Below are 27,696 nucleotides of genomic sequence, written 5' to 3' on the forward strand. Positions count from 1 at the left end.
GAGGTTTTCGTCCCCAATACTTCTCCAAAGCTTCTTTTGCTGTGCAGATCTGAAAATTAGCTGAGAGCTCCAAAAATGGAATAACAAGAATGAACAAACTCACGCCAAAATGTGGCTTTAAGCCTCCAAGCCCTAATTCAACCCCCATATGGCATCAACCAAAGATTCCAATAGCATCTTCTTCCCTCTAATGAGCGCTTGAGTTTGAGGGTTAAGTGATCATCCAAGGGGCCATTTATAATTTTAAGTTATAATATGCCTAGGGAGGCATGCAAGGTAAAATGATATTATAAAGTTACCCTTTTAATTTCTATTTTTAGAAAAAAGTAACTTATAATTTCTCCACACTTAATCAAATTTTGATCTTTTCATGCCATTTGAAAGGTGGGCCCATTTTCGAGGGGTTCAAGGAATTTTCTTTGCCTTCATCAAATTTTGGTGACTTGAGTCAGTTTTTGAAGTTGGGTGCATTCTGGGGGGTGAAGGGTTTCTGAATTGAGGAAGAATCCTTCCCTCTTTGAGATTTGCGCTCCAGAAGGCTTCCTTGGGCGCACTTTGAGGGTGGAGTATTTTTCCATCGCTTAACCAAAATTTCGCTGCCTTGGACCCTTCATTCATTCCACCGGACTTGGATTTGGATATTCTTGTTTTACTTGTAGTTAATGTTCATTTGTAGCCCAAAAAAGAGACTCACTAAATATAGAAACTGCTAAAAATAGTAAGTTTGTCCAAACTCAAAATTAGGCCAAACGGAGACCCAGTGAAATTTACTAAAAATAGCCATTGATAAAAATAGTGTGTCCAAACTCCAAACTGGCCAAAATTGAGACGCATTGAAAATTACTAAAATAGTAAGTGCTAAAAATGGACACTACCAAAATAGAAACTTCTACCAGAAGCATTGAAAAACACCACCACCAAACCCCCTGAAGGATTTTTCCTTGTTTTGGAAGAAATTCCTACTTAATACCTTGCACTAACTCTCAAAGTGCAAATAAGACCCTAAGGAGGATTTTGTCCTTGGGGATAATATCTTGTTGATGTACTGAACTGCTTCCTTGGGTGCAATTTAGGGGTGGAGGAGGAATTTCTATCATGAGCACAAATCCACCTCTGTGAAGGATTTTTCCCATACAGCACCAAATTTTGGCTATTCAATTTCATTTCTTCAGTGCAAATCCACCTCTTTGAAGGATTTTTCCCATACTTAACCAAATTTTGCCTATTCAATTTCATTCCTAAAGCGCAAATCCACCTTTGTGAAGGATCTTTCCCATACTTAGCCAAATTTTGGCTATTCAACTCCATTCCTTCTACTAGTGAATTGCTTGTTCTATAATTGCAATCTCTTCCTTGGACAATTATATCATCCACTCAACGAAGTCCTCTTCTCAGCATCCAAAGTCTTGTTATCATATCAGTCCTAAAAAGACAAGAAAGCGTTGTGTTGACGTGTCTAAAGTCGCATTGCTGCAACTCTATCCGGCCAACGTAGAATAGAATGATCTCATTGAGTATCCTATCCTCTTGTGTAAGCAAGCCGTAATGCTGCTTTTAATCGATCAAAGGGGACAACCTCAAGGTTCCAAATGTCAGCTCTTGATTGCAAGATAACTCAGTGATTGATGTGATTTGCTGGGAGCACAAGGGGTCTTACGATTTGCAACAAGATGGTCTGCTGCGATTCTCGGACTATGAAATAAAATCAAAAGGGAAGGGTTTAGGAAACCTAAGGATAGTGATGATAACAATTGATGCAATGGGTAGACAGATTTCGATAAACAAATTCTTGTTTTTGCCAGAGATACACTCACAACTAGACAAGAACTGTGCAATCTCCAAGGGATGAAAGATTTTCAGACCGGAGACATTCATTTAGGCACCCAATTCTAGCGCAGCCTAAGACGAACACCTGCAGTTGAACTAAGCACATTTTGGGTTCAGACTAACCATGCACGGTGACCTCCAATCAACAAGCCACCAATGGTATGAACCTGAAATGCATCAAATACCCCTCCACACTTTACCATTAAAATCCCTACACTCTAATATTAACCAGCTGAAAGAAACCATGCAAACAAACTAAAACCAAAATGATAAACACCAAATCAATGTCCATATATTGATTTCAGCTGCCTATTACAACAATTTCTGCAGCAGTTCTACTCTACTCCTAATCTGAAAACTGAAATCTAATAGCCTAACTAGAGTCTAACTATCTAACTAAAAAATCTCACCTTTTACAAAAGAAAGGCCTCTTCCTTTTATAGAATTTACAATGTGAATTGATGGGCAGGATTGGCTGCATCCAAGGGTCCTGATTTATTCCACAAAATAAGGCTGCCCATACCTGTTGACATGTCTAAAATTGCATTGCTATGACTCCATCCGGCCAACGTAGAATAGAATGATCTCACCGAGTATCCTATCCTCTCTTGAGATAAGGAAATCCCTAATGCTGTTTCAATGGATCAATGGAGATGACCTCAAGGTTTCAATTATCAGGTCTTGACTCCAGGATTACTCAGTGATTGATGTGATTTGCTGGGAGCACAAGGTTTCTTACGATTTTGCAACTAGTTGGTCTGCTATGATTCTCGGACTGCAAAATAAAATTAAAAGGGAAGGGATAGGAGATCTAAAACTAACAAGACTGGTATACAGGTAGACGGATTCAACATAACCAATCCCTGCTTTGCTAGAATAGCTCACAACCTTGCAGGAATGGTGCAATCTTCAAAGGGACTTGGAAGATTTTCAGACTGCAAACACACCACTAAGCACCCAATTCTGGCGTAGCTCAGACGAACACCTGCAATTGAACTAAGTACAATTCAAAGGCTCAGGTTAACCATACAAAAAGATACACAATCAGTATATCCTCAATGGTATGAGCCTGAATCTATCAAATACCTGCACGCCCAAAACAGAAAGATCTATCTAAAATGCTAAAAGAAACCATGCAAACAGGATGAAAACAAAACAATAAACACCAAATCAATGTCTATATATTGATTTCAGCTGGCTATTACAACAATTTCTGCAGCATCTCTATGCAATTCCTCTAATCTAACCTATTCTAACTTCTAAAATCTAATTCTCTAACAATCTAACCTTTACAAAAGAAAGGCGTCTACCTTTTATAGATTTTTACAATATGAATCAGAGGCTAGGATGGACTGCATCCAAGGGTCCTAACCTGCCTTCCAGAAGCTGGCAGCCTTAACCCATGCCCACTCAATTTTCAGTTATCCTCTCAACCACTATCCCAATTACCAACAACTGTTTGGCATTAATTTGAGTCTATTCGGTAGTTGGACATAACTATCCATAACTGACTTGTTTCCCCTTTCTTTCAAAATATCTGAGTGGGGCCCATAAGCAGTTTTACAATAAAATAGTTTCAGTTTTTAGAAATTGAACTTCTTGAATTAAATCCAGCTGTGTGTTTCTCGAGAATGCATAGACTTGCCGCATTCAGAGTGTTCTTCGGTCTTTGGTCTCGATGGTGGACTTCAACTTTGTGGTTTGGTGGCACAACAACACGCTTCCCAATGCTCAGTTGCTCTCGTGCTCTTGCAACGCACTCCTGCATCTTCTTCTTTTCTAGCTTCTAGCGCCTAGCCTTGTCGTTTCAGGATTTCTCCTGGTTCCTTCCAATGACAATGCCTTCGACCTGCGAACGATCAATTTCATTTTAAGAAATCAATTTGAAAAATTAAATAATTTAATTTAACAAACATTAAATTCTAAATAGCGTCTGGCTCAAGAAGCTCTTTGCGAGATGTATCTTTTGAATGTTTTCGCTTTCTCCCCTGCCTGACTACTCCATTTTAATACCACTGAAGCTTCCTGACTTACTGGTGAAATAGTGCGATTTTGTCCTATTGTTCAATTTTGGCCTATAAGTTGGTTTTGTGAGCTTACTCCTTTTGAATTCCGGGTCATTCAAGAGGTTTGGGCAATTTGAGAGGTTTTTGGCCCTTTTAATCTTTTGGCACGAATTCAGACATTCTCGTACTTCGGCTTTATGAGCCGATTTTGGAACATATTTTCCTCTTTCTTGGTTTTACCTTTGTTTCATGAAACTTCGGCTCAATGGGCTATTTTATGAAACCATGACCAAAAAAAATCGCAACTTAAACCTTTACTTCTCAAAATTTCCACTTAGTTGAGGATTTGTGAGAATCGGAATTTTCGGCATATGGGGTGACCTGTGCGAATTTGGGATCCTAAAGTTTTCGCAAATTTGAAGACTTAGGTGATTTTAACCCTTTAGCCATTTTCGGGTATTTTGGCCCTTTTTCGCAATTTAGACTTCTCGTTTTATTAAGACTATTCGCGTGGTTTTCTCTTTAACGCATTTGTTACCCTTTTGGAATTTCGGGTCATTCACCCAAAATGCTAGATGTTCATTATTTCAAGCATATTAGGGGGTTTTGAAAATGTCTAAGTTAAACGCCTTTCACATGATTTTCGCATTTTCAGCATGAAAGAAAAAAATGCAAACTTTAACTTTTTGGCTTCTTTCCTTAATTAACTTTCCATTTTCGAGCTAAAAGGCCCTTTTGAAAAGTTCTATGTTTTAATGCTTTACCCTTTCTTTCGCGACTTTTTGGCCAAGAGGGAATTTTTAAAAAGTTTTTAAGTTTTACACTTCTCCCTAACTCGCGTTTTCCGGCCTGGAAGGGTCTTTTGCAAACATCGCGATTTCCTTATTTCATTTTCGGCAAGCTCTCCCATTTGCGAGAGTTGGGTTTTTTGGCCCACAAGGCCACTTTGCAAACTTAAAATAATGCCTTCTCCTTTCGCATTTTCACGATTACGGCTTGAGTGGTCATTTTGCAAACTTAAAATAGTTTCCGGGCATATTGGACATTTTGTGCGATTTTAGAGCTCTGTTTCCCTTTGACGAGAATGCTTATTTTTCACGATTTTGCAGATTTTCGGGCTGGAAGATGGTTTTGAGAGTTTGATGACTAATGCCGTTTTATATTTCGGGCTCTTAGGCCGATTTGAGAGCTCGCGTTTTCGGGTTGGGAGGGCCTTCAAAGATAAATAGGAGAATTGGCTTGGCCGAACCTTGCACCACCACATGCCCCTTTCTAAAGTTATCGGGCAGGCAGACACAACACGAGGGGTCCCCTGTCAACTGACGGGGTCAGGTGTGCGAGCACAACAATACCCACTTAATTCCTAGTTATCTACCCAACCTCCTTCTCAACTGCCTACAACTGTTTGACTTCAATTTGGGTCTATCCGGTAGTTGGATATAACTGACTTATGTTCCACTTTGTTTCAAAATATCCCGAGTGGGGCCCACAGGCAGTTTTACATTAAAACAATTTCAGTTTTCAAAAATGAATTTTTGGAATTAAATCCAGTTGTGTATCCTTCTGAGAATGCATAATTTGGCAGCATTTTGTGTTCTTTGTCTTCAATCGTGTTGGTGGATTTTAACTTTGTGGTTCAGGTGACACGCTTCCCAATGCTTGGTTTTGCACTTTGTGGTGCAATCCTGCATTTCCTCTTCTTGGTGTCGATTGCGATCACAGCTCCTTGACGTTTCAGGCTTTCTCCTGGTTCCTCCTAACGATGCCTTCCTGCAAACAATCAATTTCACCTTTAATCAATCAATTTGAAAAATTAATTAAATTAATTTAACAAATATTAAATTTTAAAGCAACATTGGGCTTCGTCCTGTGGGGTTCAGGCTTAAGAAGCTCTTTCTGAGATGTATCTTTTAAATGCCTCTCTTCATATGTGAACTCCGATCCTTAGTCTTGATTCGCTCTCAAAATTCAGACGAAATTTAGGCCTGAGAAGTGAATTATAAGATGTTAAGTTTAAATGTTTCCGCCTTCTCTTTTGGATTTCGGGACCTTTAGGCAAGTTGAGAGATGTTGTGCTTACTCTGAGAGAATTTCAAATGCCTTCATTAGATCCTTAGCTGAATTTGAAGTTAGGATGCCTATACTTTCACCTCCTTCAGTTTTTCAGTTCAGGAAATGGTATTGGAAAACTCGGACTTTAGATTGAGCTACAAGGGCGTGATACTTACAAAGTTCAGCCTTCTTGATTAATACACGAGACGTCTTTAAAATACCTTCTCCTGCATTTTCGGTGCTTAACACTATTCTGCAAACTCGGTTCTTTATGCATTTTGGCAAAGTCGGCCTTATACATTTTGCATGATTTGAACTCTTTGAAGTTTTCGGCTAAATGATGATTTTCGGCTCAATAGCTTAAAATGCGAACTTAGGCTTTTGAACATTTCGGCCTGGATGAAGTGTTTGGGCGACTTTGAGTGATGCCATCTTCGGCCTATTGACTCATTTCTGCGAGAGTCTTAACGGTTTTTGGGTTAGGAATTCGCATTTGTGTAGAATGCACAATTTTATTTTAATGCCCCCCATTATAAAATTCGGGCTATTAGACTATTTGGTGAGCCTTGACGTATTTCGGCTCACAGAGCTCTTTTGTGAACTTGAACTCACACTTCGGCTTGGGAGGCCGATTTTGAAATTATCTCCTTATCATTTCGAGCTAGTAGGCGGAATTGTGAACTTGGAATTTTCGGGTCTAAAGAAGATTTTGAGAGTTTTAAGTCCTTTTCACATTTTCAACTTATGAGCCGATTTTGCCTTTAAGCGAAATTTTGGGTTTAACGTTTCATTTGCAAACTCGATTTTCTTCTTGATTTTCGGCTTAGTGAACTAGGCAATTTGCGAATTTCGACCTGGCTATAGGTTTTCGGCCTAAAGGAAGACTTTGTGAGCTTACGTTTTTCGGCCTACTTAACCGATTTGAGAGCCCCTTCTCCATATTTCGGCCTCTAGCTCTCCTCTGCACGAATTCATCTTTATTAGCCATTTTTGGCTTGAAATAATGTTTTGTGCAACTTTCACTTGATCAACTAAGGATAAAAATTCAGCTTAATGAAGAGTTTTGTCTTGCATTTTGGGCTTGGATATCCTTTTCGCCAATTTCGGCTTGAAAGCCAAGCTTGCAACTTTGTCTCATATTTCAGGGTTGGATATCCTTTTCGCCAATTTCGGCTTGAAAGACGAGTTTGCAACTTTGTCTCATATTTCGGGGTTTTAGGCCAATTTGTGAGCCTACACGATTTTAGATACTTATCGTTTTTCGGGCTAAATGCTTATTATGCGAACTTGCAAACCTCTTATTATTTTCGGCATTGTTGGTCTTTCTACATGACTTGTCTCCTTATTTTCGGCCTAGGAGTGTTACAATCAATGACAGTCCCAAAGACACTGAGAGGGGGGGGGGGGGGGGGGGTGAATCAGTGTCTAACTGGTTAGCAGAATATTTAAACTTATTAAGAACTTTGTATCCCAAAACTGGTGAACCGGTAAATAAGAAATAATGCAACAAATAAGAATAACAGAGACAACATAGAGAACACACCATAACACAAGATATTTAATGAGGAAACTATTGTTACCATTTCTCACATCGGCCCATTAGAATGGGGACCCCCTCTTTTTCTTCGAGTTTTGCTTTCCCTTAGTTAGGTTTTCTCTCTGCTTGCTAGGTTTAGAGTGAGTGAATGATCGCTTGGGCTGGATAGATTAGGGTTTCTTCCGAGAGCTCGTCTTAGGGTTTCTTTCAAGCTGAGTCTAGCCTGGTTTTGGGAGGTCATTAGTTGTCTGCCTGGAACCCTAGGTTTGCCTTAGTGGAGCTTTTCCTTTCAGGGAAATGAAGATGGATAGATTGAGTGAAAGAGATGGTAGGTCTCAGGTCAAGGTAAGTCTGGAATGATGGTTTTCTTGTCAGAGTCTTGTTTTCCTCCAGGTCCGAGTCAATTAAGTGGAGTCAATGGTCAGGGAGAGATGGAAGTGGCGATTTCAAAAATGGATGAGCAAGTGCACTTGATGATGATTGAGGGAGTTTTGAAAGGATATCTAAGGTTTGAAGTATCAGAATAATGGAAGTTAGCCTGGAAGAGGAAATTAGCTCCTGACCCTTCCAAAGGGTCTAGAGCGAAATCCGCACTTGACCCCCATTTTTGGTCTAAGGCATGCAAAATGAAGTTTTTTGAGTCAAGTGAATGGCAAGTAGACATGATGGTACTATGGAGAGATGAAGTTGATCAAGTCTGGATTGAGAAGGAGTGGAATTGAGTGTGAAATCAACCTAAAATTTGGATTTCGCTCCTGACCCTTCCAAAGGGTCCAGAGCGAAATCCAAATTTTCTCCACTTTGCTCCAAGATATGACCAAGGTTGTTGACTTTTGAGGCGTAATTGAGAAAGTTGATATGTGTTTTCCTCCTTCTCTTGGCCTTAAAAACCTAGTTTGACCTTGCCTAGACCCAGTTGGATGATGGATTGTCTTGATTGTGATGGAAGGAAGTTGAATTGATCAAGTTTGAGAGAAAATGAGATGAACCTAGGTGAGAAACTAGCCAAGAATAGGGATTTCGCTTCTGACCCTTCCAAAGGGTCCAGAGCAAAAATCCCCTTAAACCTCAATTTCTCACTCGTCAAGGCCAGGTTCATAGCTTCTAGGGCATGTATGGAAGTGTTTGACTTGTTCTAGCCTTAGGGAGCGACTTGAGGTGGAGGAGATGAAGGATTTTAGCCAAGAAGATGAATTTCGCTCCTGACCCTTCCAAAGGGTCCAGAGTGAAATTCTTGAAAACACTCATTTCTCCCTTGGCCAAAGTCAGGATCTTGGTGGAGATGCAAGAGGAAGGATCTATGTTTGCCTCCCAAAGAGGATAGGAGTTAGAGAAAGTAAGAGAGAGAGAGTTAGAATTTAAGAGTTTAATATTGTCAGCAACAGAGAAATAAGTAGTGAAGAGAGAAAGTTGAACAATTGTTGTTTATTTGGCTATGAGATCAATGAAATATTGAAGTTATGGTGTTTTATTGCAATCCTCGTGGCTATTTTCATGGTTGTTTATCTTCTTGAATCACTCCTAGTAGAGATAGCATTTAAGTTTTAAGTTTGAAGGAGGAATGTTGTGCTTGATCTTTGATAAGACTCATATTCCAAACCACTATCTCCTTACTGATTGTAAGAATGCCCTGTGTGGTCAACTGGAAACATTGAGATTGTTTAAGAGTTCAATCATTGTTAGAGGCATTGATATGTATCTTACTGATAGTATCTATCCCCTTAGTGATTTGAAAATCATTGAATCCCCGTAGAAGATCGCACCAATTCCAGTGGAGTTGTAACCTCTTGGCAATACTGAAATTGGTAGAGTTCTATCAAGACCAATAATCACTGAGTCATTCTTAGGATTAATTTAGTCTCACCTCCTTAAAACCTTTATCTTTTAATCTTTTTTGAAACATCAATTAGCATTAGGAGAATCTTGTTTCCTCATTTGAAGAGTAGTCGCACGAACAAGCTTTCCCTGAAAGTACATAAGGCCCCCTTGAAAAACAGTAAACACACCGACCACTGGTGCTTATCCACGAGTAGAGAACCTACATAACAAAACCTTGAAGTTTCACCGATTGATCCTTTTTGCAATATCTTCAGCATTCAGAAACTTTACTCAAGAGAGGATAAGATACCTTTGGGTATTTTATTCTGTGTTTGGTCATGTACAAAATACACATCAACAGAAACCCAGTGTGGGAAAAACCTTGGTGGGATTTGTGACCCACAATATTCACTCATTGGCCAATGAGTAAATATTACTTACAATGAGGGGCCTGCACATGCAGGAAGGCTAGCAACCTAGAGCTCACTGCTCAACTACAAAACAAAAGTCTCACTGACTTACAAAATGGATTATCAAAATCCAATACAATGTACTACTTCAGATCAGCATTAACTATGCCAGGTTCAGTACTGGTTTAAGCTCAGTCTATAACCAAAACCTTCACTGTCAACTATATCACCTTATACAAAATATCATCTATCCTCTCTCTCTCTATATATATCAAAATGACCTGTAAGATCTCATACATATATATGAGTCTTTTACAATATGCCATGTCGGCTTTTACAAGAGATAATTACATTATAAAACAATAAACAAAAGTTTATTCCATGTCGGCTTGAGTGCCAATATGCATTATTGCCACTGCCGGTGAAGTGCCTGCCGGTGTGGGTAGAAGTTTATTGCCGGTGCCGATAACTGCCGGTGGGTTGACAAATGATTGCTAGTTGGTTGCCATCAATGACAACATCAACTATTCTCATAAGAGTGTAGAATGCCAACAAGGAGGAGATGGCGCGACTTTTAATGATTTCAGCCTCCAAGGAGATTGTGCGATTTGAACTCTCACCCCATTTTCGGGATTTTTTTAGCCTATTTCTTTCTCGACTTACAAGGCTATTCTGCAAACTTCGGTCTCTAAGGGGATTTGGTGATTGCCAACGATCTGGAAGAAGACATTCGAATCACAAAGCACAAATAACCCACACTCAATGCATTACTGGCAATGAAAGGCTCTTACTTGAATGAACTATTACGGCACTCCTCTGTCTCACCAAGACAATGGGGGGTCCCCGGTCAAAGACAGGGATGGGGTGCAAAATGCACAACACATTGTAATCTTACAAATTGATCAAGTCATAAGTTAACAAAATGCGAAGTTCAAAAAAATAATCAATAAACACAATGTAGTTTGAAAATACTCTGAAAATCATAATTCTCAACTTGACGACAATTGTCAAGGCACTATGCTCTTTACAATCCATTCCATACTTAGGCATTTCATCACCTCCAAATGTCAAGGTCTAGACTAACGACTCAATCCTTAGGGTCGAGAGACGACACTGACCACAAAAGACTTGGAGAGGGGGTCTCCATTTGTGATGGGGCGATGTGTGAAAACGTCACAACAGGTAGTAAAAAGGATTTTGAAATACTTGAATGGCACACAACACCATGTTTTGAGATTTAAAGGGAAAGACGTACAGTTGCAAGGTTTTGTTGACTTTGATACAGCTAGTGACTTGGACAAAAGGCATTTGACCATTGGGTACATATTCACCTTTACAGGGGCAATGATCAAATGCATTTCTAGATTGCAGAAGGTGGCAGCTCTCCTCACTACGGAAGTTGAATACATTGCACTCATTGAAGGAGCTAAGGAGATGTTGTGGTTGCAGAAATTATTAGCTAAGTTGGGAAGTAAACAACAAGATTTTAATTTGTATAGTGATAGCATTATACATTTGGCCAAAAATGCAACTTTCTATAAAGAACAAAGCACATAGAGTTGTGGCATCATTTCATTCGAAGAGTCCTTGAACAAGGTAATTTGAAGTTAGAAAAGATTCTTACTAGTTTGAATCATGCTGACGCATTTACTAAGGTTGTCCCAAATGAGAAGTTTGAGTCCTGCAGAGCTTCTCCTAGTTTGTTGAAATTGTGACAATAACCCTGGAAAAGCAGGTGACATCTCTGAGCTTAGCTATTCGTGGCATGGGTTGGACTTCAAGTGGTAGATTGTTAATATGTGAAGTCTGCCACTGGTTGTTCACATTCTTGTGCCCTTTGATTCTCCTGTTTTGTTTATTCATATGCCTCAATACATTTTTATAAATATTGGGGAGTCGTCTGTTGTAAATGATGATGCAAAAACATTGTAAACTGCTGCAGTAAATATAGAGGCTGTTACTTTCTTTTATGGTTGATGAAACCTTTAATGGTGAACCACATAAATTCATGTCAATCTATTGTGTTTTATTTTCTTTCTTGCTGCTGTGATAAGCAATTAAATTCTTTTATCTGCGTTTGTAACTTAACAAAGAAAGCAATGCTTCAAAGACTGCATCCTTAGCTGTAAATGTTTCTCTATCCATTATTTGTTAATTTTTTGCATAATGCATCAATAGAGCATAGGAAGACTCCAGAATACTATGCAATCAACCATAAAAGAAAATTATTTAATTTTTAATTCTGATATGATTTAAGTCTTGATTAAAATATACAATATTTTATTTGAAGACTAGTAAAACTATTAATAATAATAAGTTTACATTACATTTTTATGCCATTTACAAGCATTGCTACTATGCACACTTCAATGCTTTCATTGATTTTAAGGTGCACCCACCACCCATCTTCTGCAACAAGGGAAAGAGATCACCTCATGAAAATAAAGAGAGCGAAAAGCAAAACACATGATACATAACATGCCCCTGTGGAAGTACATAAAAGTAAACCTTCACTTTTGAAACTCTCAATAAATGATCAATTTGGCATTCTAGAAAGCCAAATGAGCCCAAGAGATTTAGCTTTGGCTTTGGTGGGGATTTACCTAGTTTGTAGCTTCAATTGTCATAGCAGTAGCTAATTGCTAAGGAAGCTTCTTTTTAGGGAGTGACAATATATTTAAATTCATTAATTAACAAAACTTAACATAAACAAATGAATGGATGGATGAATTATTCAGTTGCGATGTTTTCTCATAAATATTTAAAAAGTTTTGAAATTATAATCATATCATTAGAATTAAAATTCTGATATTTATAAAAAAAATGTGAAATTGCATCCTCAATTGAACTCAAATAAATGAATATTTCTAGTTATCAAATAAATAGTTGTTTTCTTTGAGTGTGGGGATGATTCTTGTTTATATGATAACCTACTAATATGTGATACTAATGGCCTGGAATTCACATCCTTATAACTATATTGTACCTCACTAGTGTCTCAGGCAACATTTTTTTATCGCTTTTGTTCTTAACATTTGTTAAATTTATTGAGGATGTTACTCAACAACTCTAGAAGTTTTTTCAATTCTAGTTTTTATTAATAAGAAGTGTCGTTGTGATGATTTTACAGAGTTTTTTTAATTGACATTCAATTGGATTATCAACAGATTTTAGGACTGATATGCTTCTTGCACTGAAAGCATTTGAGGGATCTAAACTTCTGGGCATGTATATCAATTCATGCTTTATTCATTGCCAATCTGAGATGCAACAAACATGGTTTTCACAAAGTTCTCCAAGACTAAATAACAAGGTATCATTAGAATTCTTTTATTGTGCAAGATTAGTATATATTTTATTTGTCATTTCATATTCTTGGGAGTTGAGTTTCATATCTCTTTTTGCATGCTTGTATATTTATTGAAATTGCAGAGAATTAGTGTATTTTGATGTACTGATATATGTATCTTTTAAAGACTAGCTTGATGTGGTGACTAAGAGACAAACAATATTACACTCAAAGCTCTTTAAAAACCGACCATAGGAACCAATAATATTTTTACTTTTTTAACTAGCAAAAGTAAATACAAAAATCATTTTTAATCAGCGACATAAATATAAATGTGACCTTATTCAATTTATACCACAAGGGATAAGTGAGAATCAAAGTACAAAGCTCCTAACTTAATAGTACTCAGTGAAGAATAAGAGCTTGATTGGTCATGTGAATCAACTGGATGCTTGGGTTCCTGGTTACCCAACTTGAGGATGCAACAAACCCAACCACATGGACCATACTTCACCCACCCCAACCAAGTGGATCTAGTAAGATATCCTAGAGAAGAATCTCAAAGTGATGGTGTCAAGGTTAGGGGCGTATGTGAGGGGTTAGATTTGGGTTTTCCAAGGAATGACTAGGATGAGCACTTTAGTGCAACCCATACTACACCAAGGGTCCTTCCTCATGCCTAGTAGGGAATGCATGGTATTGTTGACGTGTATTTTGTACACAATCATACACAGAATAAAATACCAAAGGGTACCTTATCCTCTCTTGAATAAAGTTTCCGAATGCTGAAGATATCGCGAAAAGGATCAATCGGAGAAACTTCAAGGTTCTTTGATGTAGGGTCTCTACGTGTGGACAAGCTCCAGTGGTATGATGTGATTTGCTGGGATCACAAGGGGACTTACATGTGATGATTGAACTTCCGATCTGCTTTGCTGGACACAGGCTCTGACTAACTTGGATTTGAAAAAAAAATGAAAAAAAAGGATAAGGGCGAAGAGAGGATCTAATCCTAATACTAAGAATGTAGGAGCAATGACTTGATTTTTGATGAAACTCTAACTAGATCTTGTTTTGACATCAATGGAACATCTACACAAGACTAGTGCGATCTTCTAAGGGAAGCTTTATGATGTTCAAATCATCACCGCAGGCATAGATACCATCCAAGTTGATGCATATCAATGAAGAGGCAACAAATTGAAATTGAGCTTAAGCTGAACGATTCCAGTTGACTACACAAGGCAAGTCTGCAATTAACAAACTGCTAGTAGTATGGATATACGAATTCCACCATCAATCAATCACATTTCCTCCATTCATCTAATCATCTACCATCTAAGATTGAAGACTCAACAAGAAACCATGCAAATTGCAAGAAACGACACACTTCACCATTACTTCAATGAAAATGGAGTTTGTTTACAATCAATGGCAACAATTTCTTGCCTTGTCCTCCTATTCTACTCTAATTGCTTCCAACTATTCTCTAACTATTCTAACTATTTACATACTATCTCTAACAATTGCTAATTATTTCTAATTTATTGCTAATTAGCCTTTACAAATGAAATGCCTGGGCTTATATAGTGCCCACAATACAATTTGATGGCTTAGATCAATTCAAGATCAATGGCCAAGATTCAACAATGAAAACCCTAATTAGGGTTTGTTACAACCATTACATAACATTTAATGCTTGACCAATGATAAAATTGTATTGCTTGGACACATGTCCTCTCTAGAAAAATCGACCAATGGATAGCCAGGGTAGGTACATCGGAGTTTGTGCCACCTTCCATGAGTTAAGTACATTGAATCTGGACATGCTGAGATGGACCTCACTGATTGGAGACGTGATGACTAGGATGCCACCTCATCTGACACTTGTAACTTTGGTAAATATTCAACTTGATGTTGTTGAGAAGCTTGCTTTAATTAATTCATCTGGAATTATTTACTTCTTCAACGAGCCCTTGTTCTAACTCCTTTTGTCCTTGATGTGCAAGACGATGATGTACCTCGCCTTGGAATGTTGGATTGAAAGAGGTCGCCCCTGTCCTGGCTTGATCATCCTGGCGAAGACCGTCCTTGATCCGGCTTGATTTTCCTTGATTAGATCACCATTTGATGCCTACACAACATTTCAAAATTAGTACCATGATTTTGCAATACATAACATAAATTATAGAGCAAATTTTAGGAAACTTAATGATAAGTCCTTTATTAATCATTTCCTAAAAACGACTATTGAGCTATGAATTCAAAATTTCAAAATTCAAAATTTAAGCTATGACGATCAACGTTCAAAAACAATAAATCCATATCGCCATACCTCTCTTGAGAGCTAACTCTAGAATGCAAAACAAGGAATTTGCCTAGGCAAAATCAAAATTAGATGGCTTCAACGTGATCTCCTGTTCAAATTAGGAACTTCACCACCTTTGATATGTCCTTGACGTGATCTTCAATGTCCTTGGCAAGTTCGCTCAAGTGGAAAACTAAGTTCGCACTCCTTTGATGATATTAGCGCCTTCCTTTGCTTGAAATGAAATTCGCACCTCTAACACACAATTCGCACTACTCCTTTGTCTTCCTCAAATCGCACTTGAATGATAAAATGGTAATGTGAAAATAACAATCTTCACCACCCTTTATAAGCGCTTACACCACCAATTCACTTAGGCCGACTTTTATAAAATAAGACAATTTAAATGATTTTTAATAAATAAATAAAGCCGACCTTCATATCTTAGCGCTCCATTTGATTTTTTATTAATTAATAATTAATTATTAAATGCCTTTATTATTTAAATTAATAAATTTCGATTTTTATAAAGGCAAAAATAATTAATAAATATCAAGCGCAAATTTTAAATGCCATTTTTAATTAAATTTGCAATCCATCGATTTTAGCATTTAAAATAAATTTAAAGAAATGTGTTTGAGCGCCAAATTTTTGAAAATGAAATAATACGTACCTCATCGCCCTACTCCCTGACTGAGGGACAGGAGCGATCCATCATCTTGGTCTTGATTCGTGCAATTTTGACGTCCAAAATCTTCATCTCTACGTTGGATTTGGCATGTTCGTTGAGTCCTTCGAGCTAGGTCGACTTGCATGTGTGAATGAGTGCCTTAGGATGTATTATCGCCCTGGTCCCTTGGAGAGGGACAGGAGCGATCCAAATATTTTCACTTGAAATTCTCCATTTTTGATATCAACTCCTCCTTCATCACCTTTTAGAAGACGTTTCAAACCTTGTACAACTTTATTTCAACGTGATCTTTAAAGGATAACATGTGTCTTGGCAAATATCGCCCTGGTCCCTTGGAGAGGGACAGGAGCGATCCTTATAATTTCTCCTTGACCTGGCATCTTTAATCTCTAATCTTCATTGTAGGGCGAATAATAACATTGTTTATTCCATGCTTGTCCCACTTGATTTTTTTTTACAAGGCATTTAGACTTTAGAAAGATTATCGCCCTTGTCCCTTGGAGAGGGACAGGAGCGATCCAGAAGCTCTAGCCAAAATGTGTGATCTTTCAACCTTGATTCTTCGTTCATTGCCTTTTGAAGGACGTCCTTGATCTCACGTGCACTTGCCTTGACATGCATTTAAAGGATCATGAGTGTTTTAATGAAATCGCCTTGGTCCTTGTCCAAAGGACAGGAGCGATATAGGCTCTTTATACAAATTGGTGATCGTTTAACGTTTGAAGCCTTTGTATATCATCTTCTAATCATGCCTCGGACCTTTTACCACCTTGCAAAACCTTAACTTCACGTGATTTTTGAGAGATTTGGCCAATATGATAAACATCGCTTTGGTCCCTTGGAGAGGGACAGGAGCGAACTTCAAGATTTTGAGCTTGTTCTTGCGTTCTTCAACTTGCCATTGCTTTCGATGCGTAAAATGAAGTCCCTTGATTCTCCTTAATCACTTAACACTTGATAAACTTTCAAAATCTTGGCCTTTATAGGAATTTCGCTCTGGTCCCTGCCTGAGGGACAGGAGCGAATTAGATGTCTTGGTGCAAATCCTTCATCTTTGGCAATTTTTGATGCTTTGTGCTTGATTGAGACGCTTTGAAATGTCCTTGCCACCTCTCTCCTTGACTTGGAGTGGTTTGAATTTGAGGAAAAGGCAACATAACTAAGATATCGCCTTGGTCCCTTGGAGAGGGACAGGAGCGAATTTGTACTTGTAGTCTCCATCACATTTCGCCAGCTTCCAAATTTATCTTCAACGGTCTCGTAATGTACCTTTTCACTCATCCATGCCTTGGAATTCATTGTAACTTGGCAAGAAATTTGTCTAAGACAAAAATCGCTCTGGTCCCTGCCTGAGGGACAGGAGCGAACTTGGGCATTTGGGTCCCTTGTTGACGTTTGATAATCTTCAATTTGTCTTCAACGGGTTCAATTCATCTCCTTTCTTGCCTTCAAACATAAAACTTGCTTGATCTTTGCCCAGATCGTACCTTATGAAGAATTTCGCTCTGGTCCTTCAGTGAGGGACAGGAGCGAATTTGACCCTCTAGGCAAAAACTTCATCATTTCATTGTTTTTGATCAAGTCTAGATGCTCTATCATGCTCATTTCGTCCTTCACCATGCCTTTGATGTCTCAATTCGTCCAAACACGGTCAGGAATAGCTCAAATAAGTATTTTCGCTCTGGTCCCTTGGAGAGGGACAGGAGCGAAATTTGACTTTTTGCACTCTCTATTAGGATAATTTTTATGGAATATAACATTTAAGTATAAGTCTTATACTTTAAGTTATATTCCATATATACTTTCAGGATGTTTGAGAGTGGTTTCAGACCTCCAAGAGTTATATTGCAAAATCTAGTTTTTGGAGGTTTTTTCAGTTTCCAGACTTAGTCAAATTTTAGGGTCAGGACATTCCAGACTTAGCCAAATTTCAGGATCAGGACCTCACTCAAGCCGGACTTGCTTATCCATGTGATCCCCTGGGCGACGTTCAAAATGCAAAGGCTAGCTAACAAAACCCTAAAAAACCTAAAGAACAAACCCTAAAAAGCAAAAAACATGGGTCCCCATTTGCAATGGGGCGATGTGTGAAAACGTCACAACAGGTATCAAACAACTTGATAGTAGATTATGATGCATCCCATACTACTTTGGGTGTCCATCCTCAATCCCAAAACAGCCATGTAGGCTAAAAAGAGATTTTCCCAAGAGGTGAACCTTTTAAGGTTGGTGGCTTCCAACATCAATTTCCTCTAGGCCATTGTCGACAAGTTTGTCCACTCAAGAAGCAATATTGGACATATACCACCAAATGGTCTTGTTGATATAGTGGATTACCCTTCACAATATTTGTAGCACTTGGCATCAGTCACCTCTGTGCTATAGATGACAATATACTAACCCTCTTGATACAACGGCCTCCAGTTTATTGTTACTTGCATGGTATGGGTAACAAATAGCTCAACCACTCCCGTATTACATCTAGGATAGCCTCTAGCACTCTTTCACCTTTGTGTTATAGGTGAATGGAAACTAATCCATAAGAATCAATAGTAGCTCCAGCCATTGCTCTCTAGCATGGTCCACTAACATATTGCTAACCCTTTGGTATCTTGGAGGTTCAAACTTGAGGTCGTCTACAGCCCTAAATTTATTGGAATCCTTGCCACAATTAACTTAGCATGGAGAGAATCCTAAAGTGAATGGTGAGTTGATTGGGGTAGCTAGAGATCAAGTATAAATCATCCATCACAAATACACAAGAAAAATTAGGAAATAACCCACCCTTATAAATTTTAGGTTGACCTCGTTGTTGACCAGAGTTCTAAAACTCACTAGGACTCAGAGAGTCCCAAGCCGGGTGACCTTGGGTGAGTCCTGGCAAGTCCAGGGACTCGGAGACTCGGCGAGTCCTTATGCCTGCACTTGACCAAACTCATTTTTTTTTAATCTCAAAAAATGACACAAACAGACGTTTTTTGATGTTTTTCTCTAAGAAAAAAATTCGGGGGCATAGCCCCCAAATCCCCACTCCTAGCCCATAGGGAGCGTTTCCCCGCACCCCTTCTATCGTTGGGTTTTTCTCAAATCTAACACCTTGTGTGGATCACTAAGGCTATGGATCTTGTCTTTAGTGACGAGGACCTTGATTGGGTCAACCAAGCAAATAGATAGGCTAAGGTTGTGGCCATGGCAAAGGAGGAGGTTAGAACAAGCAAACACAGCCACAACTGATGTTGGTGAGGGTGGCATGGAGTCACGGAGAGAGACTATGGCTGCTGAATCATCGAAGACCTACCTTAAACACCTTCATAGGAGGGATGCAGGGTCCTTTGAGCCATAGACTTGTAGTTATTGTTTTGATATTTGTGTGGAACATTTAATGTCATGGATTTTATATTCCATGAGTTTTGTATACATTTGACAATATTTATATATCTAAGTTTGCTATTTCCTTCAACTACAATTTGCGTTTATACTTACGTGATTGATGTATACTTGTTTATGTGATCAAATCAACTTCTATTTGATGATGTTATTGTTCCTTTAAGGTTTATTAAATAAAGGGTGCATGAAACAAGTTTTAAATCCTTAAAAATCTCTAAATTTCTTACGATTTTCACTTTGCTGAGTCCACGCCCAATTTTTTTGCCATGTCCTGAGTCCCGAGTTGACTCACCCTTGCCGAGTCTGCAGAGTCTGAATCTCGTTTGTATGTTGTTGACCATTGTTTAATCATTACATGCATACAAATAGTCGGTAGCGGGTGAAGGTAGTGACATAGTATCTAGGAATAAGGACATGATAATATCTCTTTAGGCATAAGATTACAAGTAGGCTCGTACGAAGCGAGCCATAACCTATGGAGAAAATATTGGTTTAATATAGCTCTGAGATTTAGTATTATACCAGCTACCCTAGGATATCTCATGTTTATCAAAATTAACTTGTGGATTATATTACTAGATTTAGAACTTCCCATAATATTAATGGTCCATGTAGCATTGAAAAAGACAAAGTAACACCATTCACTCATTTTATTCAGCATATTGTACACATGCCAATGAACACCCACTTGATAAAGACAGTAGAATTTTTAGCAAGACTTATTTCCTCAAACCTAAGTAAGGACAGCTTCAAGGGTCCTTAGCTAACCTCCTATTTACATGAGGTTCACATCAAAAATAAATTTTAATTCCTTTATGTGGTGTGTCTTTGTTCAACATAACTGTTGTTTATCATTCTGCGTGGCATATATCACAAAGCTGCTACCAAAATATTTCTAGTTTTGTTCATGCAAACATAAAATATCAGGGATACTTGGTAATCCAAAAACTAAGGACAACCACCTCCTCATCAGGTTAGTAGAACTTAATTGTCATTAAGTTGTATCTACTCAACTTATGTGAGATTTTCCTCAAGTTATAACAGCCCTTATCATCAAAGTCAGCTAGTGACATAATTACCAAGCCTTTGACATCCAACTAATTGTATCACTGGTTTCTAAGGAGTTATGATCGACCTCCTATCTAGAGAGTTAAAGAACAATTTGTGGTATTTATCTTCATACTATTTACATGGGTAAATAAGGGTAGGTATATCTAGTAACTTAAATAAATGGCACTAAGGCTCTAATTTTGCATTTAAACCTTGTTTCTATGAAACATTAGGATAAAATTCGTGATTAGTTTCCACTATCCTCCCACCTTTCGATTTGTATAACAGTCTAGTTACATCCTAAAATTAAGTCTACTTATTATTCATAATAATAATAAATAATAATAATTAAAATCAAAATACCAAAGAATAAAAATTAAAATTAAATAAAAATAAAAATAAATATAATTTAATATAATTAAAATTTGATTAAAGTTAAAGAATGGTCGAAAGGCATGAAATGATAGGTTGTGACTCCCCCAAATATGAGGTATAAAAGGGAGAAGAGAACTCTTTTGAAGGTGGAGCGGGGGGGGGGGACTAATTTGGGAATCAGTAGTGCAGATCTGATTGTGAAAGGTTGTGTCCCTTTCAAAGGGCAGAAATGATGAAGAGTTGCACTCTGTCAAAGGGTGCTAATGGTGGAAAGGGTGTGTCTCTTGCCAAAGGGCATACATGATGAAGAGGTGTGACCTCTCCCTCACATTAAGAGATATAAAGGAAAGGAATCAAAAGCATCCAATGACATCACAATTGATTAGATAAGATAGAAGAGTAGTTAATAAGAACTGGCTCTCAAGCATTGATCAAGTTTAAATTGCAATCTTCCATCAAACCCTAGCCTGGTACGTTGAATCTATTTTATAATTAGAATTTCATAAAATTAATAATTAAAGATGAAAGGCCAATCTATGACACATAATATGAGCAGAATTATGTTTATCTTTTATATTCTTTTTTTTTTTTGAATAAAGGGGTAAAAACTTTATTAATAATCATAAACCAACATTACATAAGAAAACCAGAGCCTCAAAGCTCCATAAGACAACAACAAACCCAACCAGTTATCATCCAACTTCATAACTATCCATATCCTCAGCAAAGATCTTATCCAAGTCCTGACAGTAATCAGAGGAAAGATGCTCCCAACCCTCAACTTTCCAATCATCACCATGTTCCGAAGCCCACTTAACCAAACAATCAACTACTCTATTCCATTCACGAGGAATGTGGATGAAAGACACCTTCTCCATCATAGCACTAATTTGCAAAATCTGGTGCACAATCCCTGCCAGCTGCCAATTAATACCACTCACCTTCTGCTCAATCAACAGATTAACAATAATCTGCGAATTCGCTTCGCAAATAACCTACACTACCCCAACTCATATGCACGCGCCAGGGCATAGAAAATTGCTAATCCCTCCATAAAATTATTAAACTGTTGCCCTTTATGCACTGAAAAGAAGAAAACCACATCCCCCAGACGATCCCTACCAACACCCCCAATCCCAACAGGACCCAGATTACCTTGAGAGGAGCCATTGGTGTTAATCTTAATGGATTCATCCTAAGGGGGCAACCATCTTCCCACCCTTTGAACCTTCTTCTTAGCACGTCTACCTCTCCTGACACAAGCTGAGACAGGAGACATCTCCTGCAAACCCAACCTACTCACAATATCAACCTCTCCTCTATCCAGAGGAAAATTCACCTCACATTTAGCTTCCACCGTCTCCTAGATCATTCCAATGATTCTATTCCACACTTGCTGAACTAATAGCCTAACTTCCCTAAAGATCCTCCTATTCCTCTCTAGCTAGATCTGCCAAAGTATGAAAATGGGCCCAATGTGCTAGACAGTCTAGAGAAAAGAGGACAAAATAGGAGGCCTGCCCAAACTGCTCCAAAATTCCACCAAAGAATCCGTGTGAACACAAGGGTGCTTCCACACCCCCCACTAGTAATGTGAGAGCAGCAACGAGAAAGGGCATCTGAAGAATAGGTGTGAAGAATTGTCCTCTCCATTACCATACAAAACATAGATGGAAGGCCCGTGGAACCCACGCTTGCGAAAATTGCCCCAGGTTAGACATCTATTCAAAGCCAAAGTCCAAGAAAAACAGTTACACTTCGGCCAAGAGAAATTGTTCCAAACATATTTCCACCAGTGCACCTCCCTCCCCTCCAATCTACAGGACAACAACTCCTGGCATCCACTGGCAACAATAAAAAAACCCTTAGGATTCGGGGACCAAGCAAGTCTATCCCTATCCTTAAGGGAACTACACTGTCTACTAGCCAAAATGCCATGAAGCTCAGCGCAGTTTTCCTCCATACCAAAAACCGGCCATTCATTAGGAACCTTCCACCGCACCATCTCCAATTGCCCACACGTATAAACAAACTTAAACTCACTCACTCTAGACCACCTTGCCTCCAGGAACCTCTGGCTAAGATTTGCTAGATTAGGGAACTGATCAATAATGGGGGGGTAGCTATCCCAAGAATCGAACCAAAAGAGCACCGCTTCCCCCCTCTTATAGATCCAAAAAATTCCTTTGATCAGTGCAGCCCCTTTCTTGAGAGTTCTCCAAATCGTAGAGCCTTTTCCCGCAAGTGGATATCTTGGGATTTCCTCCTTCGGGATCCTCTGCATATACTTGTAAGACAAAATCCTAGCCCAGCCTCGATCCTGTTCAACACACCACCTCTAGTACAGTTTTGCCGCCAAAGCCTCCCCAAATAAAGGAGACTGCCTTAAGCCAAGCCCACCCAACTATTTCGAGTTGCACACCAAGTCTCATTTGACAAGACACCATTTATAGGAGGATAGGTTGCCTACCCATAAGAATTGCCTTGCCAAAGAATCCAATTCCTTCACAAACCACTTTGGGGTCACTTGGAGCATACACCTATAAATCGGAAGAGCATGAACCACCGATTGGATCAATTGAACCCACCCAACAAAGGATAACCATTTGTGTGTCCAATGTTCAACCTTCATGCGAAATTTGTCCAAAATACCTTGCCAAGAGTCCTTGGGAGGATTACCAGTAGAGATAGGAATAGCCAGGTAGGTCAAGGGAAGAGAACTGACCTGGAATCTCAAGATATGAGCAATCCTTAACTGAATAGTTCTAGGTGTGTTGAAGAAGAGAATGGAAGATATATCCTCATTGATCAATTGGCCAAAAGCAGCAAGATAGACATCCAAGACTTTACGCAGATTTATAGCTTCTCCGATCCTAGCTAGTCCCATCAGGGCCATATCATCCACAAACTGCAAATGGGACTGAGGAGGTATGTCATCACCCCAACTCCAACCATGAATAATACATAGTCCCACATTATACTTAATCAATCTCCCCAGACCCTCAGCTAGAAGAATGAATAAATACGGGGAAAGAGGGTCCCCCTGTCGAAGACCCCTGGACGCACCAAACAACTCAGTATGATCTCCATTAATTAGCATAGAGAATGAGGTAGACAAAACACAACTCATGACCCATTGGATCCATTCATCGGCAAAACCAAAAGCCCTAAGAATCTTCTGGAGAAAGGACCAACGGACTCTATCATAAGCCTTTGCCATGTCCAGCTTGATAAACATAGCTTTTTCCTTGGAAGCTGCCATAGAATGAATGGTCTCAATAGCAATGACCACTCCATCCAAGATTTGACGACCCTCCACAAACTCACTCTGCTCTTCAAAAATGACACCCCCAAGCCAATTCTTCAACCTTTCCACTATCAGCTTAGAAATAATCTTATAAATCACATTATAGGGAGAAATAGGGTGGAATTGGCCTAACCAGTCAGCCCCATCACACTTGGGGATAAGCGCAATGAAAGTCGCATTCAAAGCCCGAAGCCTTAGCTTATTCCTCTGGGACTCTTGGGCCACCTCCAATAAGTTCAATTTGATAATATCCCAGAATTCTTGATAGAACTCAATCGGAAACCTATCCAGTCTAGGAGCCTTCCCCTTCTTCATGTGGAAAACAATCCTCTCAAGTTCATCCAACAAAATAGGTCCCATAAGCTGCTCATTCATCTCCCTCGTAACTAGAGAAGGGATACAAGCAAGAACCTGATTTTCCTCTTCCGATTCCCCTTGAGAATTCTCACTAAAAAGGGATTGGAAATACTACATAGACTCCCTAGAAATCTCCTGCAAGGATAAACACTGCTCACCTCTATCATTAACCAGAACAGGGATGGAATTGCCATGTCTTCTTGCTTTCACTGAATTGAAAAAGAACACAATATTCTTATCCCCCACTTGAAGCCAATCAATACGAGTTCTCTGTTTCCAGTAGATTTCCTCCCTAAGCTCCCACTCCTCTAAATCCTTGACTACCCTGACTTCCTCCCTAAGCAAGGCTTCTAACAATCCATGCTCTCTTATCTCTCTGGTAATGCCATTCAACTCTAATTGAGCATTTGTCTTGGCATGAAAAATATTACCAAAATACTGACGATTTCACCGTTTAAGCTGAAACTTAACAAATTGCAGCTGCTTGGCAAAAGTGTACATAGCAGTGCCAAAGGCTGGCCTCCCTTTCTTCCACCACTCCACAACAAGATCCTGCAAAGAAGAATCTCGCAACCACATAAGCTGGAATCAATGAAGGAGTGCGAGCAACCCGAGCAAAAGAAGACACCAATTTGATGGGCCAGTGGTCCGAACCTCTCCAATCTAAAATCTCAGAGCATGTGGACCATCCTCCACCAACCCAAAAACTAGAAACCAAAAAGCGATCTAGCCTCTCCGCAATCCAATACTCCCCTATCCTCTTGTTGTTCCAAGTGAATAGGCCATTACCGGGTTTGATGTCAACAAGATTCAAGGATGATATACTATCCCGAAGAAGGAAGGAAGAAGGCTCCAACCGCATAACACCACCCTTCTCACTCAACTCTAAGATGGCATTGAAATCGCCCGCCATAATCCACGGATGAAAAGGAAAAAACCCATGCATAAAAGTAATATGAGACCACAAATTTTGCTTACCTTGAAGATCAGTGGGGTCTCAAATGTTAGTAAGCAAGATATATTCCTCAGTCTCAAGACTAGAGGCAACCCCGGGTAAAGATGATCTGGAAGAAACCCACCATATACGACGAATCCTCAAGGGGTTCCAAAGACAAGCCACACCTCCAGACCAGAGGAGCCAAATGCCCCAATACACTGATATTCTCCTCTCTCCCATAGCTTTGGCACCAGACCCAACATACTTCCCACAGATAATTTAGTTTCCTCCAAGAAAAGGACATCAGGAGAATGACTCCTTATCAATTCCCGAACAACTTTTTGTCTAGGGCCACTGTTCAAGCCCCTCACATTCCATGATAGCACAATCATTTTGAGGTATTAGAAAAATGAGAATCCAGAGTCTTTACTGACCCTGACTCAACCAAATTCTCCCCCATCAATTTGATCTTATCCAAGTCCTTCTTTCTGCCAACCTTCGAAATCTTCTTCATTGCTCCTTTTTTAATGTCTTTCTAAAAAAGACCTAGATGTAAAGAGGTCTTATTACTTTTAGCCCTAGTAGAGTCCAATTTCTGTGTTGCAGGAGAAACATCCCCACCAGCCATCTTCACTTCAGCACTAGAGATGGGTCCCTTCTGAGCCACTACCTGTTGATCCATCTCCATCTGTTGACTCCCAACCTCTTGCAGAACCTAGGTAGTATCCAAGTTCACACTATCAGGAATCAACCTTGCTGCACTATGATCCAGAGGAACCATCCCCGGATTCACCTCCTGCTGGCTAAGATCATCCAAGGCTTCAAATCTGTTAAAGGTATCCTCCTCCTGACTCTCCTGCAAAGACCTCTTTTGACCTCGGTTCCTATTCTTTGTCTTAACTAGGACGAAACCATCAACACCCACAGCCTCACCAGACATGGAAGCTTTTCCTTTATCAGTCCCCATCAAGGTTACGAGACGGCTGTTGAGGCTGATGCTCAGCCAGTTTAGACCTAGGGCACTTGCACTACAAATGACCATACTCATGACATAGACGGCACCGAAATGGTAAAGTCTCATAATCAATCTGTTGGACCCAAGAATAAGAGCCCGCACACATGTCTATAGCATCTAACAATGGCTTATTAAGATCAATTTCAACACAAATACGAGCAAAAGTCATTACCTTTCTCCCCAAGGTTTACGTTGAAGATCCAACAGGCTTCCCAAGCAGTGAAGCTAGCATTTGCAACACATCCTCCCAACAACATTCCACTGGAAAACGAGGTAATCGAACCCACATTGGGACCCAATTCAGGAGCTCCTCCGAAGGGTTAAATCCGACATGCCAAGGTTTGATGAACAACCCCACCTAGTTATAAAAATATGGGCTTCCCTCAAAGACCCTATTGCAATCATCCATGCAATTAAAAGTGACCATGAAGTAATTGTTTGCTAACAACATAATATCCATTTCCCCTTCCGGTGCCCAAGTCCTCTGAGCCCAATTCTCCAAAAACTGTAAAGAAACCCTCATCCCCAAAAATTTGCAATATAACGAGTGCTTTGAAAAATAATCATCTTCAGCAATCATCTCAAGCGGAATTACCAATTTCGGCTTCTCTTTGCATCTCTCAAGACAGCCATTAATCTTCGAAATTCGAGAGGCATAGGACAAACCTGCACTAGCAAGCCCCAAATCTGGAACAAAAAGATTATTGGTGAAGGTCTTGATACCATGTGATAGGGATTTCGCACCCAGTGCACCTCGAAAATCCAAACCTAGAGAGTCCCTCGAGGCTTCTCCTCCTGCAATCGACATCACACCCAACGGTGAAACCCACACCCAAAACAAAAGTGGGTGAGGACGCCACACCCCCCGACACGCACCAAACACCCACCCCTCTCTACCACCACCCAAGGAAATACTGGCCACAGCCCCCCACACCCCAGAGGCTGCCCATGAAACAGCCGCTAACACCAAACCCTGGTCGCGCCTTGAACAAACACTTCACCCATGATCCACCACACCTCCACCAACCCCAGTCGTCCAGTAGACAAATTGGCCTCTCCCTGCACGAACCCACTTCCCAGCTATGCACAAAATGACAAATCTCCGCCACAGGACAACCCTCCTTGCACAAAAAAAGACCACCTAAAAGCCAAACACGGCCACACTAGACAATCAAACCAGCAGAGAACAAAATCCCCTCCCCCTCACTAAGCCAAATCGACCCACCCTCCTATGCATGAATAGACAGAGAGCTATCACGAGCTAGGGCTCGGATGCCCTAGCTCGGCTAGAAAAATTGCAGAAGCCATCTTTTTCAATTAATCCAATTAA

At 39.6% G+C, this 27,696-nt stretch overlaps 1 protein-coding gene across 3 annotated transcripts in view; it reads left to right on the plus strand.

Annotated features, from left to right (window-relative positions):
- Positions 1-27,696, plus strand: part of LOC131056059 (pectin acetylesterase 8) — a 252,809-nt gene that overhangs the window by 216,015 nt on the left and 9,098 nt on the right. For all 3 annotated transcript variants that reach the window (XM_059209803.1, XM_057990392.2, XM_057990383.2), the window contains one exon: positions 12,818-12,963. In XM_059209803.1, coding sequence (XP_059065786.1) covers positions 12,818-12,963 — 146 coding nt within the window. The remainder of the gene's footprint in view (positions 1-12,817; positions 12,964-27,696) is intronic.

Source organism: Cryptomeria japonica, chromosome 8 (assembly GCF_030272615.1).
Source record: "Cryptomeria japonica chromosome 8, Sugi_1.0, whole genome shotgun sequence".
In the NCBI taxonomy this organism is placed as follows: domain Eukaryota; kingdom Viridiplantae; phylum Streptophyta; class Pinopsida; order Cupressales; family Cupressaceae; genus Cryptomeria; species Cryptomeria japonica.